General features: G+C 63.5%; 2 protein-coding genes across 2 annotated transcripts; both read left to right on the forward strand.

Annotated features, from left to right (window-relative positions):
* The first annotated feature begins 3,010 nt into the window (after positions 1 to 3,010).
* TMUB1 (transmembrane and ubiquitin like domain containing 1) lies at positions 3,011 to 4,834 on the forward strand. The gene is made up of 2 exons (XM_005532111.3): positions 3,011 to 3,392; positions 3,894 to 4,834. Exons 1-2 carry the CDS (start codon positions 3,037 to 3,039, stop codon positions 4,246 to 4,248), a joined length of 711 nt encoding a protein of 236 aa, XP_005532168.2. The 5' UTR covers positions 3,011 to 3,036; the 3' UTR covers positions 4,249 to 4,834.
* Positions 4,835 to 5,556: 722 nt separating this feature from the next.
* Positions 5,557 to 14,668, forward strand: FASTK (Fas activated serine/threonine kinase). The gene is made up of 9 exons (XM_005532112.3): positions 5,557 to 6,143; positions 8,382 to 8,852; positions 9,462 to 9,610; positions 9,815 to 10,031; positions 10,145 to 10,304; positions 11,262 to 11,353; positions 11,609 to 12,233; positions 12,540 to 12,654; positions 14,477 to 14,668. The coding sequence occupies exons 1-9, from the start codon at positions 5,585 to 5,587 to the stop codon at positions 14,561 to 14,563; spliced, it is 2,475 nt and encodes an 824-aa protein (XP_005532169.3). The 5' UTR covers positions 5,557 to 5,584; the 3' UTR covers positions 14,564 to 14,668.
* The last annotated feature ends 175 nt before the right edge of the window (positions 14,669 to 14,843 follow it).

The raw sequence follows: 14,843 nt of genomic DNA on the forward strand, positions 1-14,843 counted from the left end.
AATCTCACTCTGGAGCAAGGAGGTACCAGCCCCAGCGTTAATCCCATCCAGATCCGCACCATGCAGCTGTCAAATGGCAAATCCAAAATCCACTGCTGAGTGGCTGGAGCATCCCTCTGTGTCCCTGCCACGAGGCTCTGGGCAGCTCTGGGTGTGGAGCAGAGAGAAGCAGAGTGTCCCACCCAGAGGTCACGTCCCCTCGCTGTGCCAAGGACACAGCATGGCTGCTGGCCTCAGGGGGTGACCAGAGCTCACAGGACCATGGCTGCCTGTGTCCTTTGTTGTGACCTACCGTGATGCCATCGGCCATCTCAGACCACCCCATGCACTTTGGTGACAGCTGGGACACGTTCCACTCCAGGTGTCCACCTGCACATTGAGGGGCCCTGAATCCTCTTCTGGGCTGGGTTGGGTCCCATCAGCACTGCCTCCCCATGAAGCAGGGACATCACAGGGTGGACATCTATGGCTGGGCTGGTGTTCCAGTGTCCCCAGTGCCCCACTGGGGCAGAATCCCTCTGCCACCCCTCTCTGGTCACAGGCCCGGAGGAGCTGGACTGTCTGAATATGTGGGCTTTGGGAAAGAGGCTGAAAATGGAACAAGGTGGATTAAACCCCGCTGGGCACTATGGAGGTCCTGAACAGAGCTCAGGGTCAACAATCCCCTCAAGGCCTGTGGGACAGGAGGGGACTCAGCCAGCAGGTCAGAGGGGAGACCACAGGGAGGAACACTGAGGAAAGGTGAAATGGTGAGTAAAGAGGAAACAGAAGGAGGGGACCATGAACCTTGGCTGAAACACAATGGGGCAGCCCTTCTCATGAAAATGTTTTCCCCAATATCCAACATAAACCTCCTCTGGCACAGCTTGAGGCTGTTTCCACTTGTCCTGTCCCTTGTTCCTTGAGAGCAGAGCTTGACGCCCACCTATCGTGTCAGGGAGTTGTGCAGAGCCAGAAGGTCCCAGGCTGAGCCCTTTTCCAGCTCCCTCAGCTGCTCCCGGCGCTCCAGCCCCTTCCCCAGCTCCGTTCTTTGCTCTGGACACGCTGGAGCCCCTCAGGGTCTTCCTTGTCCTGCGGGGCCCAAGCCTGAGCTGAGGCCTCAGCCGTGCCTGCCTGGGACGGGCACTGCCCTGCTGCTCCTGTGCCAGAGGAGGCTGGAGCTGCCCATCCCAGCCCCAGCGGGGCAGAGCTGCGGGAAGGGGCTGGGACACCTTTGGGTGTCGCTGTCTGGGGCCCTGGGACCAGGTCACCATCGCCTGCAGAGCCCAGACAGGGCAGGGGGTTCCCAGCTCCAGAACTGGCCATCGCTTTCCAGCACCAGCCTTCCAGGAGAACATGGAAAAATCCAAGGGATTCAGAGCAGCCCCGGGCAGGACAACACGAACGCTCCCTGGTTCCTCAGCAGCAGATTGAAGGAGCACAATCTGCTCAGCTTTCCTGGGGAACTGAAGGTGACTGGATGACACTGGGGAAGGACTTTCAGGTGAATATTAAACAGCTTCTTAATCGAGGCAGGGAGGATGGAAAAGTCTAACTCTCTGGGAGCTGAAGCCAGACAAATCCACAGTGACAACCAGACACCGGATTTATCAGGGAGAGGATGAACTGCTGGATAAACCCTCAAATCTGAGTAGACACAACCCCTCTAGCAGTGGATTCGGGCTCGTTCCAACTTCGGGAAGGGATAAATCCTGGTTCTCTGCCTGCACGGATCAGTCATGGTTTAAATCTGCTGCTGCTGTCACGTCCATTGCTCTGACAGCCCCGGGATCCGCTGGGCACCTCAGCAGTTCCAAGCTGGAGACGCGTTTTGTCTTCCTTGGAGGTGTGATCCCTCACCTGCCTTCCTTCCCACCCAGAGGCAGCTCCCACACAGAATCCCAGGATGGAAATCATGGATTCCCTCCTGGGAGGCTCAGCAGGAAGGGGCTGCCCTGGCTCACTGATGCCTCCTGCTTTTATCCTGATTTCCTCCTGACATTTTCCCAGGAGAAATAATATGGAGGATAAAATCCTCATGATCTTATTCCAGGAAATGTCAGTGCCATGCCAGCGAGGGACCTGTGGAGGGGACACCCTGGGGACAGGGACATTGCTTCCCAGAATTTCTACTCACAATTGTCCTTCGGGGGAGGGTCAGTTTGTTCCCATCTCCCCCATCACTGTTGCTGTATTTCCATAGTTGGACCTCTTCACCTAAAAGCAAGAATTTTTTACATAAAACTAAGAACTTTTCACTTAAAATTTAAGAATCTTACACTTAAAATGAGCAATTGCTAGCCAAAAATTAAGACCTTTTCACCTAAAATTAACAACTTTTAACTTAAAATTAATATTTTTTCACCTAATATAAAAGATTTAATGTCAACCTGCAAGTGGCTTTGGGCACTCCTGGGGATTCACAGCTCCAGAATCACCGTGGGTAGAAAACTCTCAGAAATGCCTGAGCCCACCCACCCTCAGCATGGCCATGGCCACCACTGCCCATGTCCCCAAGTGACACATCCTCAGCAATTTAAACCTGGGAGTACCTGCAGTATCTGGGAGCGACTGGAGCCATACTGGGGGTGACAGGTAGCAGCTGGAACTACACTGGGGACAAATGGCATCATACTGGGGTTAACTGGGTTCATACTGGGAATTAGACAAGGAGCAACAGAAAGCATACCGGGAGAGGCTGGGGGATGCTGGGGTAATACTGTGACCGTACTGGAACTGTCTGGGAACACAGTTCATGTTACTAGAACAATGCCGGGAGTGTCTAGGAGGGGCTGGAAGTAGCCGGGAGTACACCGGGAGTGCCCGGCGCCGGGCCGGGACTACAACTCCCGGCGTGCTCCGCGCGGCGACCACACCCCCGTTATGGCTCCTGCAGTCAGGACTACATGTCCCATCCCCCCCCGCGCCCGGCCGGAAGCGGCGCGATGGCGGCCCGAGCCCGGCCCGGTGCGGCCGTGGCCCCGGCCCCGGTTCCCCGCGGCCCCGCGGGCTGAGGCCGCGCCCGCCCGGTAGCCGCCCCCCGGTCCTGCCACCGCCATGGCGCTCATCGAGGGCGTCGGCGATGAAGTGACGGTGCTGTTCGCGCTGCTGCTGGCGGCCGCCGTGCTGGGGCTCGCCTGGGCCTCCACGCGCGCTCCCGAGCCCGCGGCGCCGCCGACCGAAGCGGCTCCGAGCACGGCCCCCGCCGAGCGCAAGGCCCCGACCCCAGCCCCGGCCCCGGCCGAGGGAGCGGCGGGCTCCGATGAGGCGGCGGGGCTGCGGCAACGGAGCCCTCCCGCGGCCACCCCCGAGGGCCCCGCCGAGCCCACGCTGGTGCTGCGGCTCAAGTTCCTGAACGACACGGAGCGCCTGGCGCGGGTGCGCCCCGGGGACACCGTCGGTGCGCTCAAGAGGTGAGGGGGGACGGACAGGGGCGACTCGTCCCGGCTCAGGGGTCCCCGGACTCCGCCGGGCGTCCCTCTCCTTCCCGCAGCACCCGGGAGGGGACAGCGGTGTCCCGGGGCAGGTGGCCTGTGCCCGGCTACCTGCGCCTGGCCCTGGCGGGGTCGGGGGACAGCCCGTGCTGGCAGGTGGCACCTGGGGTGGCTGATGGGCACACGCACGCTCGGGTCCGTGGGCACGGCGGGAGGGTCACGATGGCAAGGGGTGAACGGAGGGAACTGTCCTGGCAGGCGACAGCTGGGGCACGCACAAGCGTGTGGGGTCAGGGTGGGCACAGTCACAGGATGGGGATGAAGAAACTGACCTGGCGAGTGACACTTGGGGTGGCTGATGGCGACGCACAGACTCGGCTGCGCGGCTGGGGAGAGAGCTCGGGGTGGGCACAGTCACGGGAGGTGGGTCAGAGGGGCCTGTCCTGTCAGCACCGTGACCGCTGTCCCTGTCTCCTCCAGGACATACTTCCCCGGGCAGGAGCAGCAGGTGCGGTTGATCTACCAGGGGCAGCTGCTGCGTGACGATGCCCAGAGCCTGGCGGGGCTGCACCTGGGCCACCTGAGCGTCCTGCACTGTCACCTGTCCCCGCCCAGTGTGGCCCCCACTGCCCCCGGCACCCCTGGTCCCCACAACCCCGCGCCCGCAGCACTGGGCGTGGGCAGCCTGGCGCTGCCACTCTTCGTGCTGCTGCTGGCCCTGCTCTGGTACCTGCAGCTGCAGCACCGCCACGTCTTCACCGCCACCGCCACCACCTGCCTGGCCGGCCTCACCCTGCTCGTCACCTTTGTGGCCTTCGCCATGTACCGCAGATAGCGCAGCCCAGACCAGCGCCTGGGACACGGGGGACCTAGAGCCGCACCTGGGACACTTACAGCCTGCCCAACCCACCTGGGACACGGAGGGTTCTGCATTCAGCCCACTCAGCATACCGGGGGCACGTGGGGCCTGCCCACCGCACTGGAAGCGGGGGAACTGGGCCCTGCTGTGTGTCCCCCACGAGCCCAGGAGTCCCGAGCAGGTGCCCACCCACGCCCTGTCGGCACACAGGGGCTGTTGCAGGAGCTGGGGCTCAGCTACCTCGTGGGGGTCCCGGTGCCCCCTGTCCCTGCATGGAGCATTTCCCCAGCCACTCTGTGTAGAAGCTCCTCGGGTGCAGTCGTGCCCGGGGTGGTGTCCGTGCCTGGGGAGGGACGTGAGCCCTGGGGTGCCGAGGGTCCCGGTGCCGGCGGGATGCGCTCCTGAGGTCCCTGTGCCGGGGGAGAATTTGTGCCCCCAGGTAGGCCCGGTGCCGGGAGTGGCTGCACGCCCCAGTGTCCCGGGGGCTTCCGATGCTGTGTTGGGGGGTCCCACCCCCCGCCGCCGTTCCGATTAAAGCGGAAAGACTGTGACCGGCCGTGGAGTCCCGGCTGTGCTGCGCCGTGCCTCGGGAAGGGGGGCAGTGGGGGAGCGGCCCGGGGGGGCGGGGCTCCGGGAGGGGGCGGGGCCTGGCAGCTCCCGCCGAACGCTCCGCAGGGCCGTAGCGCGCCTGCGCTCGCGGCACCGCCCCGCTCTGAACGGAGCTCTCGTTCATTGGCGGAGGCGCGGCGCTGATTTGCATGCGGCGCGTGCCGGCTCCGCCCCGGAAGTGCCGCGCGTGGGGCGGGGCTGCAGGAAGATGGCGGCGGGGCTGCGCTCCCGGGCCGTGCCCGTGTCCCGGCGGCGCTGAGCGGCGGCGGTGGCGGCGGGACCGAGCGGCCGCCAGCGCCATGTACGGCCGGGCTGGGCCGGCTCTGGCCGGATGGGGGGCAGGGAATCCCGCCGGGGGTCCAGGGAGGGCCAGGTGCCGGTGGAGGTCGGGGTATGCCCGGGAGAGGGGCGGGTGCTGTGGGGCGGGGGACACCGGGCAGGCCGGAGGTCCCGGCACCACGGGGCCGGGCGGGATGTGGGCCCAGCCAGGGCGGTGGGCGCGATGCCGGGGAGCAGTGCGGGCGGGGCAGTCCGGGGGCGGGGATCCCGGTGGCTGGGGGGGGAGTGCCTGCCGGGTCGGGGAGCGGCCGCCCGTGCGCCCCGCCGGCTCCGGCCGTCCCGCGTTCCTCCGCTCACCCCCCGCCCCTCTGTCCCGCAGGGTCCTCCGGAGCCGCGGAGCCCCCCGCGCCGCGCCGCCCCCGCCATGCTGTGCCCGCTGCTGTGCCCATGGCTCCGCGCTCTGACCCGGGCGGGCCCGCGGGGCCCGGCTGCCCGTGGGCGCCGCGGTGCCGCGATGTTCCCCGCCTGCTGCTGCGCCGGCAAGGCCAGGCCGCGGCTGCTGCTGCCCCTGGACCCCTACGGCCATGGGCTGCTGCCCGCCGTGCACCCGGACGGTGGCCGGGGCCGGGCCCACGGCAAGAGGAAGAGCTGGAACTTCATCCACGAGAAGATGAGCTACGACACCTTCTTCACCATGAAGCGGCTGATCGAGCGCTCGCGCAGCGTGGGCGAGGTGCTCCGCTGGGTCACGCAGAACCCGGGCAAGGTGTCGGCTAGTCACTACCCCATAGCGCTTCACAAGCTGGGGCAGCTCCTGCAGCAGCAACCGGGGCCGCCCATGGGGGCTGGGGACAGCCGCGGGCCCGCCGGGCAGGTGCTGGAGCAGCCCGAGTTCCACGTGCTGTGCCAGGCCATCGTCAGTGGCTGCGCCAAGTTCGACAACTTCAGCATCGTCAACTGCCTGTACGCAGCGGCCGCGCTGGGTGAGCCACCCCGGGGGTCTCGGACAGGGTGGGGAGCGCAGCGCTGCAGCAGGGGCCAGGACCGGGTTTGTAGGGATTTATGTAGTGGTGCATTTGTGGCAGACAGAGCTGTGACCACGGGGGGCTCTGGTCAGGGGGCAGGAGGGCTCAGGGGGCTCAGCTCAGCAGGGATGCTCTGCTCCTGCAGGACAGGAGGGCTTAGTGTCCCTAGCAGACCAGGAGATCGATGCTGGGCAGCCCTGCCTGGCAGGATGTGTATCAGCCACTCCTGGGCCGTGTCTAGGTCCAGCTTGAGTTCCAAGCCCTGAAGACCCAGAAGCACCGGAGCACCAATGGGGGAGATCATGGGTTTGGCTGAACTCCTGGAGGGCACAAGCCCCGTGCTGCCGTGTGGGAGAGAGCGTTTGAGGTAGTTGGGTTCTTGTGCAGCTTCCTTGGGGTGCTGCTGAGCTGAGAAGGCCGCATCCTGAGGAGCTGTGTTCCAGGGAAGGCTGCATCCCAGAGGCTTCTCCTTCTGTGTGCCAGGGTCACCCTGCAAGTCCTCCTCTGTGAGGAAAGGGATGATGTCTACATCCAAGAAGGAGTGGGCAGCAGGGGGAATCTTCCCCTCTGCCCCACTCAGGTGAGGCCCTGCCTGCATTGCTGCTTCCAGCTCTGAAGCCAAACAGCAGAAAGACATGGAGCAAGCCCAAGGGAGGGCATGGGGATGCTCCAAGAGCTAGAGAGGGTCTTTGAACAAGGTCCTGAAGGGACAGGACAAGGGGGAATGGTTTCCCACTGCCAGAGGGCAGAGTTAGATAGAATTTGGGAAGGAATTCTTCCTTGAGGGGGTTAGGAGGCCCTAGCACAAGCTGCTTAGAGACGCTGTTGCTGCCCCATCCCTAGAAGTGTTCAAGGCCAGGTTGGGCGGGGCTTGGAGCAACCTGGGATAGTGGAAGGTGTTCCTGGTCATGGCAGGAGGTTGTAACTGGATGATCTTTAAGGTCCCTTCCAAGCCAAACAATTCCAGGATTCCAGGATCTGGCGGGTGCCTGCCCTCCTGCCCGTGGCTCCCCCATCCTGGTCTCGATCCGTTCCCTGCAGCCTTCCTGGGCCAGGGCTCGGTGGAGCCGCCCGGCCGGGGTTGACGCAGTAACTCGAGCCCCTGCCGGGGGTGGGGGGCCGGTTCTGCCCGTCCCCAGGCCGGCGGCGCCGGCTGTTTGTTGACACTGAGCCGGAGCTGCCGGTGCCGCTGCCCTCAGCAGGCTCCCCATGCTGGGCCCCCCTCAGCTCTGCTGTGCCCCCCACTTCGTTCTGCCCCCTTGTCCCTCATTAACACAAACTCCAGCTTTCTTTTGAGACCTTTTTACGGAACAAAGCGGCTGCTCAGACCAATTGTTCACGTTCCCCCTCCTGAGTTCTGATTAACAATAACCCGCAGTGACTCGCCCTGCGCTGCCCTGCGGCCTGTGCCCGCCCAAATCCTGGGGTGATGGGGAACTCCAGGCCCCCCCCAGTGCTCTTTGCCTCTGCTGAGGAGATCCCTCCTGACAGCCAAAGCACGGAGCCTGTGCCAAGGCCTGGATAACACCTCCTGAGCTGCAGGGAAGTGTTTCCCTGGGAGCCAGGTTGCACAAGCTGTAGCTGAGCTGGGAAACAGGAGAAGGTCAAAAAAGCCAAAGGATTAGTCCCTGTTGGAACAAACAGGGTTTAGTTTGGTCACATGGAATGTCACAGTTGTTTTCCAACCACAACTTTTTGAGGTGAGTTGTTTGAGTGTCTAGAGCCCCTGGAAGTGCTCCAGGCCAGGTTGGATAGGGCTTGGAGCAGCCTGGTCTAGTGGAAGTGTCCCTGCCCGTGGCAGAGGGCTGCAACTGGATGGGATTTAAGGTTCCTTCCAACCCAAAGCAGTCTGAGATTTTGGGATTCTATGAGTAATTTGTCTTTGAAATGTTTGAGACTTAATGAACTTTGCTACTGCAGGTGAGCTGCAGGGCTCCCATTCCAGTGGGATGGTTGGGAATGACCCCGCAGCTCCATGCAGTGTTTTCCATGGTGGAGATGCTCTCATGTTCTGCTGGTGCTTTGCCTTCCCCTCCTTTCCTTTCTCGGTTTGGTCACTGATCCAGCACGTCCATCCAGTCGTGGCAGTGGCCTCCTGCCCAAGCTAAGGAGGTGGTTGTGCCGTGGAGCTGAGGTGTGTCCATGGGGCTGAGCCATGCCCAGGATCTGAGCCGTGCCTGTGCCGTTCCCCCGCAGGGCTGCCCGGGGAGTCGCCGCTCGTGCGGGTGCTGGAGGACGAGTCCCGCAGCCGCCTGGGCCGCTTCAACCAGAAGGACGTGTCGATGGTGTTCAGCAGCGTGATGCGGCTGCACCCCTCCAGCCCCCACCCGCTGGTCGAGTCCTGCCTCAGCAGCCTGGAGCGGCACCTGGAGAAGGAGCGGCACCCCCAGACCCTCTTCCTGCTGCTCTCCTACTACCGGCTGCGGGCACAGGCGCTGCAGGGCCACGCGGCCTCCGACCAGCAGCTCATCAACAACCGCAAGATCCTGCGCTTGGTGCGGCACACGCTGGGCCAGGTGAGCGCCATGAGAGAGCACGAGCTGGCGCTGCTGGACGAGATGCTGGCCCTGTGTGCCCAGGAGGCCAACAACAAGGCCCTGGAGGCCATCTTCAGCTCCCAGCTCTTCTACGAGAACCGGCAGGAGCGCTTCATTCACAGCATGGCAGGTGAGGGGTGCCCAGGTGGGGTCCAGCGCTGCCACCCGCATTGGGGGTGCAGCGCTCTGGTCAGGAAGAGGACGGGGGGCCCTCTGGCCGGGTGGGGGGGCAGCCTCACAGATGCCTTCTTGGGCCTTGGGGATGTTTGGGTGGTGACAGCCTCAGCTGGGGCCCCGCTGAGCCCCAGAACGGTAGCAGGAGGAGCCCTGTGTCATGGCCACCCTTGTCACTGACAGCCCAGTCCAGCCCTTTGACAGGCTGGGAGTTCCCCCATTCCTTTAGGGACTGGGAGGGACCAGGAGCCTCCCGTTCCTTCAGGGACTGTTTTCCCACAGTGCCTCCAGGCTGGACACAGTTTTGGTGGGGTTTTGCAGAAGGGCACACCTGTGCACATTCCAGCTGTGCTCCGTCTGTCCCTTCTGGCTGTGAGTGACAGGAATCTGCCTCAGCCTCTCACCTGACCAATACCTGAGGGTTTTTAGGAGCTGCCTGGCTTTTGAAGTTTTTGGGAGTGCGGTCCTGTCCTCCCACTTGCCTGGGCTGTGGTGGCTGCAGAGGACCTGGGGTGGGGACAAAGCTGGCCCCTGTGACGGCCCCCCTGCTGTGTTGGCTCGGCAGAGTGGCTGCCCCGGAAGGCAGAGAACCTCACCCCCTACACCATGGCCCTCATCGCCAAGTACGTGGCACGGCACCGGCTGCGTGAGCCACGGCTGCTTGACACCATCGCCAACTTCCTGCTGAAGCGCGGAGAGCAGCTCGACAGCAAGGTGAGCGCTCGCCTCACCTGTGGGGTCACCTCCATCTGTGGGCTCACCTGGGCAGAGGAGCCACGGCCCTTCTCCATCATGATGGGGCATTCCACGGGACCCAGTCGTGGTGGGTTCTGAGCTCTCCTCTCTTCATGGCACTGGGCAGGTGGCCCCGACCTGTTCCTTGTCCCACCCCAGCCCCACACTCCTCTCTTTCCACAGGTGATCCAGAAGTTGGTGTTTCCCTTCAGCCGGATGAACTACCGCCCCTCCAACCACGGCGAGCTCTTCCCCAAGCTGGAGGCCATCTTGGAGCAGAAGGCTGGCAGCTCACCGCTGGCCACCGTCAACATCCTCATGTCCATGTTCCAGCTCAGCCACTTCCCACAGACTGTCCTGCACCAGGTCTTCTCCCCAGGCTTCATCACCAACGTCATGAGTACGTGGGGCCGTTGCCGGGGTGCTCCCAGCTGGGGTAGGGGTGGTCCCCAGCGGCAGGGCTGGGTGAGGGGCCGCCCGCCGCGGTGGGCTCCATCTCCGCCGCCCCCGCAGGCAGCCCCTACGCGCTGATCGTGCGCCGGTACCTGTCGCTGCTGGACGCGGCCGTGGAGCTGGAGTTCCGGGAGTACAGCGGGCCCCGCCTGGACCCGCGCTACCGCGTCCTCATGTTCGAGCACGCCCTGACCGCTGATGAGGCCAACAGGAAGTACAGGTGAGGGGGGCAAGGGGGAGCACCGCTCTGCTGTCCCTCGCAGTGGGGACACGGCATCTGGCGCCTACTCTGGGACATGGTGCCAGAATGAGGGCCCCTATGGCAGCTCCAAAGCCTGTGGGGTAGCGCTCTAGAATCACAGAATCGTTTAGAATTGCAGAATTGTTTGGGTTGGGAAAGCCTTGAAGACCTCGGTGGAGAAGAGGTGATATTCATACAGGGAGAACTGGTTTGGAAACGCCTCCAAGTCCAGCCAGAGTTACCGGCAGCGGGGGGCAGAAGCTGGGTGCAGAGGCTTCCTTTCCAAGGCATTCTCGCAGTCAGTGCACTCTGCCACTCCAGCCTCACCACACCCCAGGCATTTCAGTGGATACCACCTGCTGGAAGCAGGACGTACAGGAGGTCAGGAGACTGGCGTACAGGTGAAAGCTTTCAGATTGACAATGAGGAGAGTAAAAAAATCAGATGAGGAAAATGCATCCTGCACATCCCATTTCCCCAGCAGGACCTGGGCAGAGGAGGAGGAGGAAGGGTGCTTGCATGAAGGGACTGGACATCTGGATGAAGATGTCATAACAATGCTGGGTGACCTAGCCCCTGAGTCCACCCGTCCCCCAGCACTGCTGAGGCCACCACTGACCATGTCCCCAAGTACCACATCCATGTGGCTGTTCAATTCCCTCAGGGATGGGGCCTCACCCCTGCCTTGGGCAGTGGTGCCAGGGCTGGACAGCCCTTTTGGGGGGCTTTTGGTGTCCCAATACTGTAAGGAGCTTTTCTGCAAAAGGAACTGGAGCCCATCCCCTCTTGACTCCCAACAGCAGAGCCTCCAAAACTTCAGCACTGTTCATCCCACTCCTGGGGGTTCCCATCTCCATGTTGATGTACTCGGCACCAACAGTGCTGGCGGGACACGCTAGCCCCTGCAGTGCCCCCCTGACTGTCACCTCCTTGCAGCTACAAAGGGCTGGTGGCCGAGGCGCTGCGACAGCTGGTGGGGGAGGAATGCTACCGACAGGACGAGGTGCTGCCCCCCGGGTACTGCACAGGTAACAGCCTGGGCTGTGGGGAGAGGGTGCCACGGGGGGCTGGGGGTGGGAGGTCATTTGGGGCAGTGAGCTCTGGCTGCTTTGTCACTGCCTTCCGTGTGATACTGCCCTTGGGACGCAGCTCCCTGAGCCCTCCCACTGCAGAAAGGGGGGGTTCCCCTGTGCCTCTGTTTGCTGGCTCAGAGTCCCAGCTGGGGTGCAGAGTTCCCGAGCCCGTGTCCCATCAGTTGCCGATGCCTGTTCTCTCTCCTGCAGACTTCCTGCTGTGGATCAACCGCTCAGGCACGGTGCTGCCTCTCTCGCGCGTTCCGGCAGCTTCCAGGGTACCCCCAGCCACGTCTCCCGTCGCCGTGTCCCTGCGCTCCAGCGTGCTCGCCCTCACCTCGGATTTGCAGGACTTTTCCCCGTTTGCCGCAGAGACGCCCGGCAGCCCCCCAGGCCCCCGGGAGAGCGGCCGGGCCGGGCGGTTCCTGCCGGCGCTGTGCCCAGCCCCGGGGGGGCCCTGCTTCCAGCCCCCCTCAGACTATTACTGCGGGCTGAGCAAGGAGCCGGCCCTGGCCAGCCCGGGCAGCTCCACACTCAGCAGCCCCTCCGAGTGCCTCTCGGCGCCGCCGCCCGGCACCCCCGACTGCTCCCCACGCACCTCCACCGCCTCCCTCTTCCAGTTCCCCATCGGCAAGATCCTGGAGGAGGAGGAGGAGGAGGCTGCCGGCTGCCCTGGCCAAGAACGTGGCTGCTTCCAGGGGGAACAGGCCCAGGAGCAGCCTGAGGAGCGGAGCCCCCCAGCCAGCGAGGACAGCGGTCCCCCGCCCTCGCCGTGCCGGCCCAGCCCCAAGCGGGGGCCGGGCGAAGGGCCGCAGGGTGCCGAGGAGATCCAGAGGTACGGAGCAGGGCCACATCCCGGCCTGTGTCCCTGGCCCCTTCCAGCAGGACAGCCACCCTGGCACTGCCTTGGGCTCCTGCCTGCTGAGACACTTGGCGAGCGTGCCCAGCGCCACAGGGCACCCACAGACCTGTGTCCCCACTGCCCTGGGGTGCTGGATACAGCTGTCCCCGACACCATCAGGGTCTGGGGTCATTTGGGGTGCCACTTTTCTGCTGCCACGGTGCTGGGGAGCGGGGCCCATGGAGCGGGGTGGTACTGGGGCGTGGGGTGACACCGCGCTCCCCGCTGTCCCCTGTACAGGGTGGTGCTGTCGGTCAACGACAAGTGGCACTACTGTCAGAACTCCGACATCCTGGTGGGCTCCCGGGCCATGAGGGACCGGCACCTGCGGCTGCTAGGATACTGTCTGGTGCAGGTAAGTGGGGGTACCCCCACCTCCTCAGGGCCAGGGGACACAGTGGGTGACGGGCTCAGAGCTGAGAGCTGGCATCCCCTGGAAGGATGGGCCCGGAGCCGGCATCCCCAGTGTAAACACTCCTGTCCCTGTGAGAGGAAGCAGGGATGACTCATCCTCGCGTCTCCTCACCCTCCCCCACCCCATGCAGGACTTTTTCCATGCAGCTGGTGGGTGACACCAGCCCTGATGAAATGCAGAGACAAGGGACGGTCTGTCCTGTGAGCCGAGACCCGACCTGAGTGAGGGGAAGGGGAAGGAGAGGGTGTTCAGCCCAGGCTAGCAGACACAGCCACAGTAGCACCATTGGGTGCGGGGCCTCAGGGTGAAATCAGGTGGGGGGAACACACGTGGGTCCACGTGTGGTGACTGTGCCGAGGGGTCAGGAGGGAGGTTGGTTCACCTTCAGTGCCAGATTTTGCCTGCCCTGGTTCAGGCCCAGCTGTTCCCTGCTGAGTGCTGGGATTGGAAGAGCCCTCGGGTCTGCAGCTCCTTTGGCAAACTCCAGGTGTTGGTTTAGGATGTGCAGCTCCCACGTGATTGGTTGTGGGTGGTTTTAGCCTGAGGATGAGTCTTTCTGAGGAAAATGGCACTGGAAATGTGCCCTCAGTCCTGTTCACTCTTGCACTGCAGAGAGGACCAGGATTATAACACTGCTTCCAGTGCACCATCCCACAGCCATTCCCAAACTCTTACCTCCTGCTGCTGCCAGGCTGTGCCAGCCACAGCTCCTCCTCATTGTAGAGCTCAGCAGCCCGGAGCCCCGTGTTTGTGCAGAGCTCCAGAGTCCTGTGACTGCTGAGGAATCACCTGGGAGCTGCCCAGCAGCGTAGCTGGGCCGGTTGCAGGGCCAGCTCTCCCTTGAGCTGGTGTTTGGGCTGGGCTGGGTTGGCCAGGGCTGTGTCCCTCCTGCAGAAGGCACAGCAGGGACCCAGCTGAAGGGACCTTAAAGCCCATCCAGTGCCAGCCCTGCCATGGGCAGGAGCACCTCCACTACCCCAGGCTGCTCCAAGCCCCGATGTCCAGCCTGGCCTTGGGCACTGCCAGGGATCCAGGAGCAGCCACAGCTGCTCTGGGCACCTGTGGCAGAGCCTGCCCACCCTCAGAACCAGGAATTCCTTCCCAGTATCCCAGCTATCCCTGCACTCCAGCAGTGGGGAGCTATTCCCTGTTGGTTTGTCCCTCAAGGCTTTTAACCTAAGTCCCTCTCCAACTCTCTTGGAGCCCCTTTAGGCACTGGTAGGGGCTCTAAAATGTCTCCCCAGAGCCTTCTCTTTCCAGGTGCACACCCCCAGCTCTCACCTGTGGGTTGAGTGGCTTTATTCCTCCCCGGTGCTGCCAGTGGGTGTGGCATGGGTCCCAATGACCCTCAGTCCCTGCTCTGTGAGTGCTGCTGGTGCCCTCAGGGCTGTTGGACCCGCAGAGTTTTCAGCCCCCTTGTACCTTGTCATCTTCCATGGAGGGTGCTGGTGCTGATGGGCTCAAGGGTGGGGTGAGGCTCAAGATTCTTCCCTTCATGTGCCTGCACCACCAAATCCAGGGCTGAGCTCAGGCTGGATGAGCTTGGAGCTGGACATTACCTACACTTGCCATGCCATTGTCCACACTTCTGTCCATCCCCTCGGCAGGAACCGCGCTGCCCTCCTTCTCCAAGGAGGGATCTGTGTCCTGGTTCTTTGTCCCAGCAGCACAGGCTGAGTGGGGCTGGGGGCTGGAGGTACTGGGGATACAGGTGGGGCAGACATGCTGTCACTGCTCTGACGCTGTCCCCGTCCCCTCACAGCTGCCCTACACAGAGCTGGAGAAGGTGAGTGGCATCGAGGAGGCCAAGCACTACCTGCGGCAGAAGCTGAGGGAGCTGCGCTTCTGAGGGCCGGATCCGGGGGGTGTGGGGGGCCAGGTGGGTGCTGCCAGCCCCTTCCCCTGTGCAGGGGGATACGGAGCTCCCCCCCATCCTGGGGGGTCAGGGGGATATGGAGATGCTCCCCATCTTGGGGGGCCAGGCTGTGGGGCCAGGCCACGGGCACCTGCTCCTGCTGTGGGGCTGGGGGAGTGTGAGATTTGAGATTATTTATTGCCATTATGGGGGGCCGGGGTGTGACTTGAGGGGTGCCGGGGTGGGGGAGTTACTGGGGAAGGTCCCTCATGGC

This window comes from Pseudopodoces humilis, chromosome 1 (genome assembly GCF_049639895.1).
Source record: "Pseudopodoces humilis isolate 2021_Gansu_Grassland_sample_001 chromosome 1, ASM4963989v1, whole genome shotgun sequence".
NCBI lineage: Eukaryota > Metazoa > Chordata > Aves > Passeriformes > Paridae > Pseudopodoces > Pseudopodoces humilis.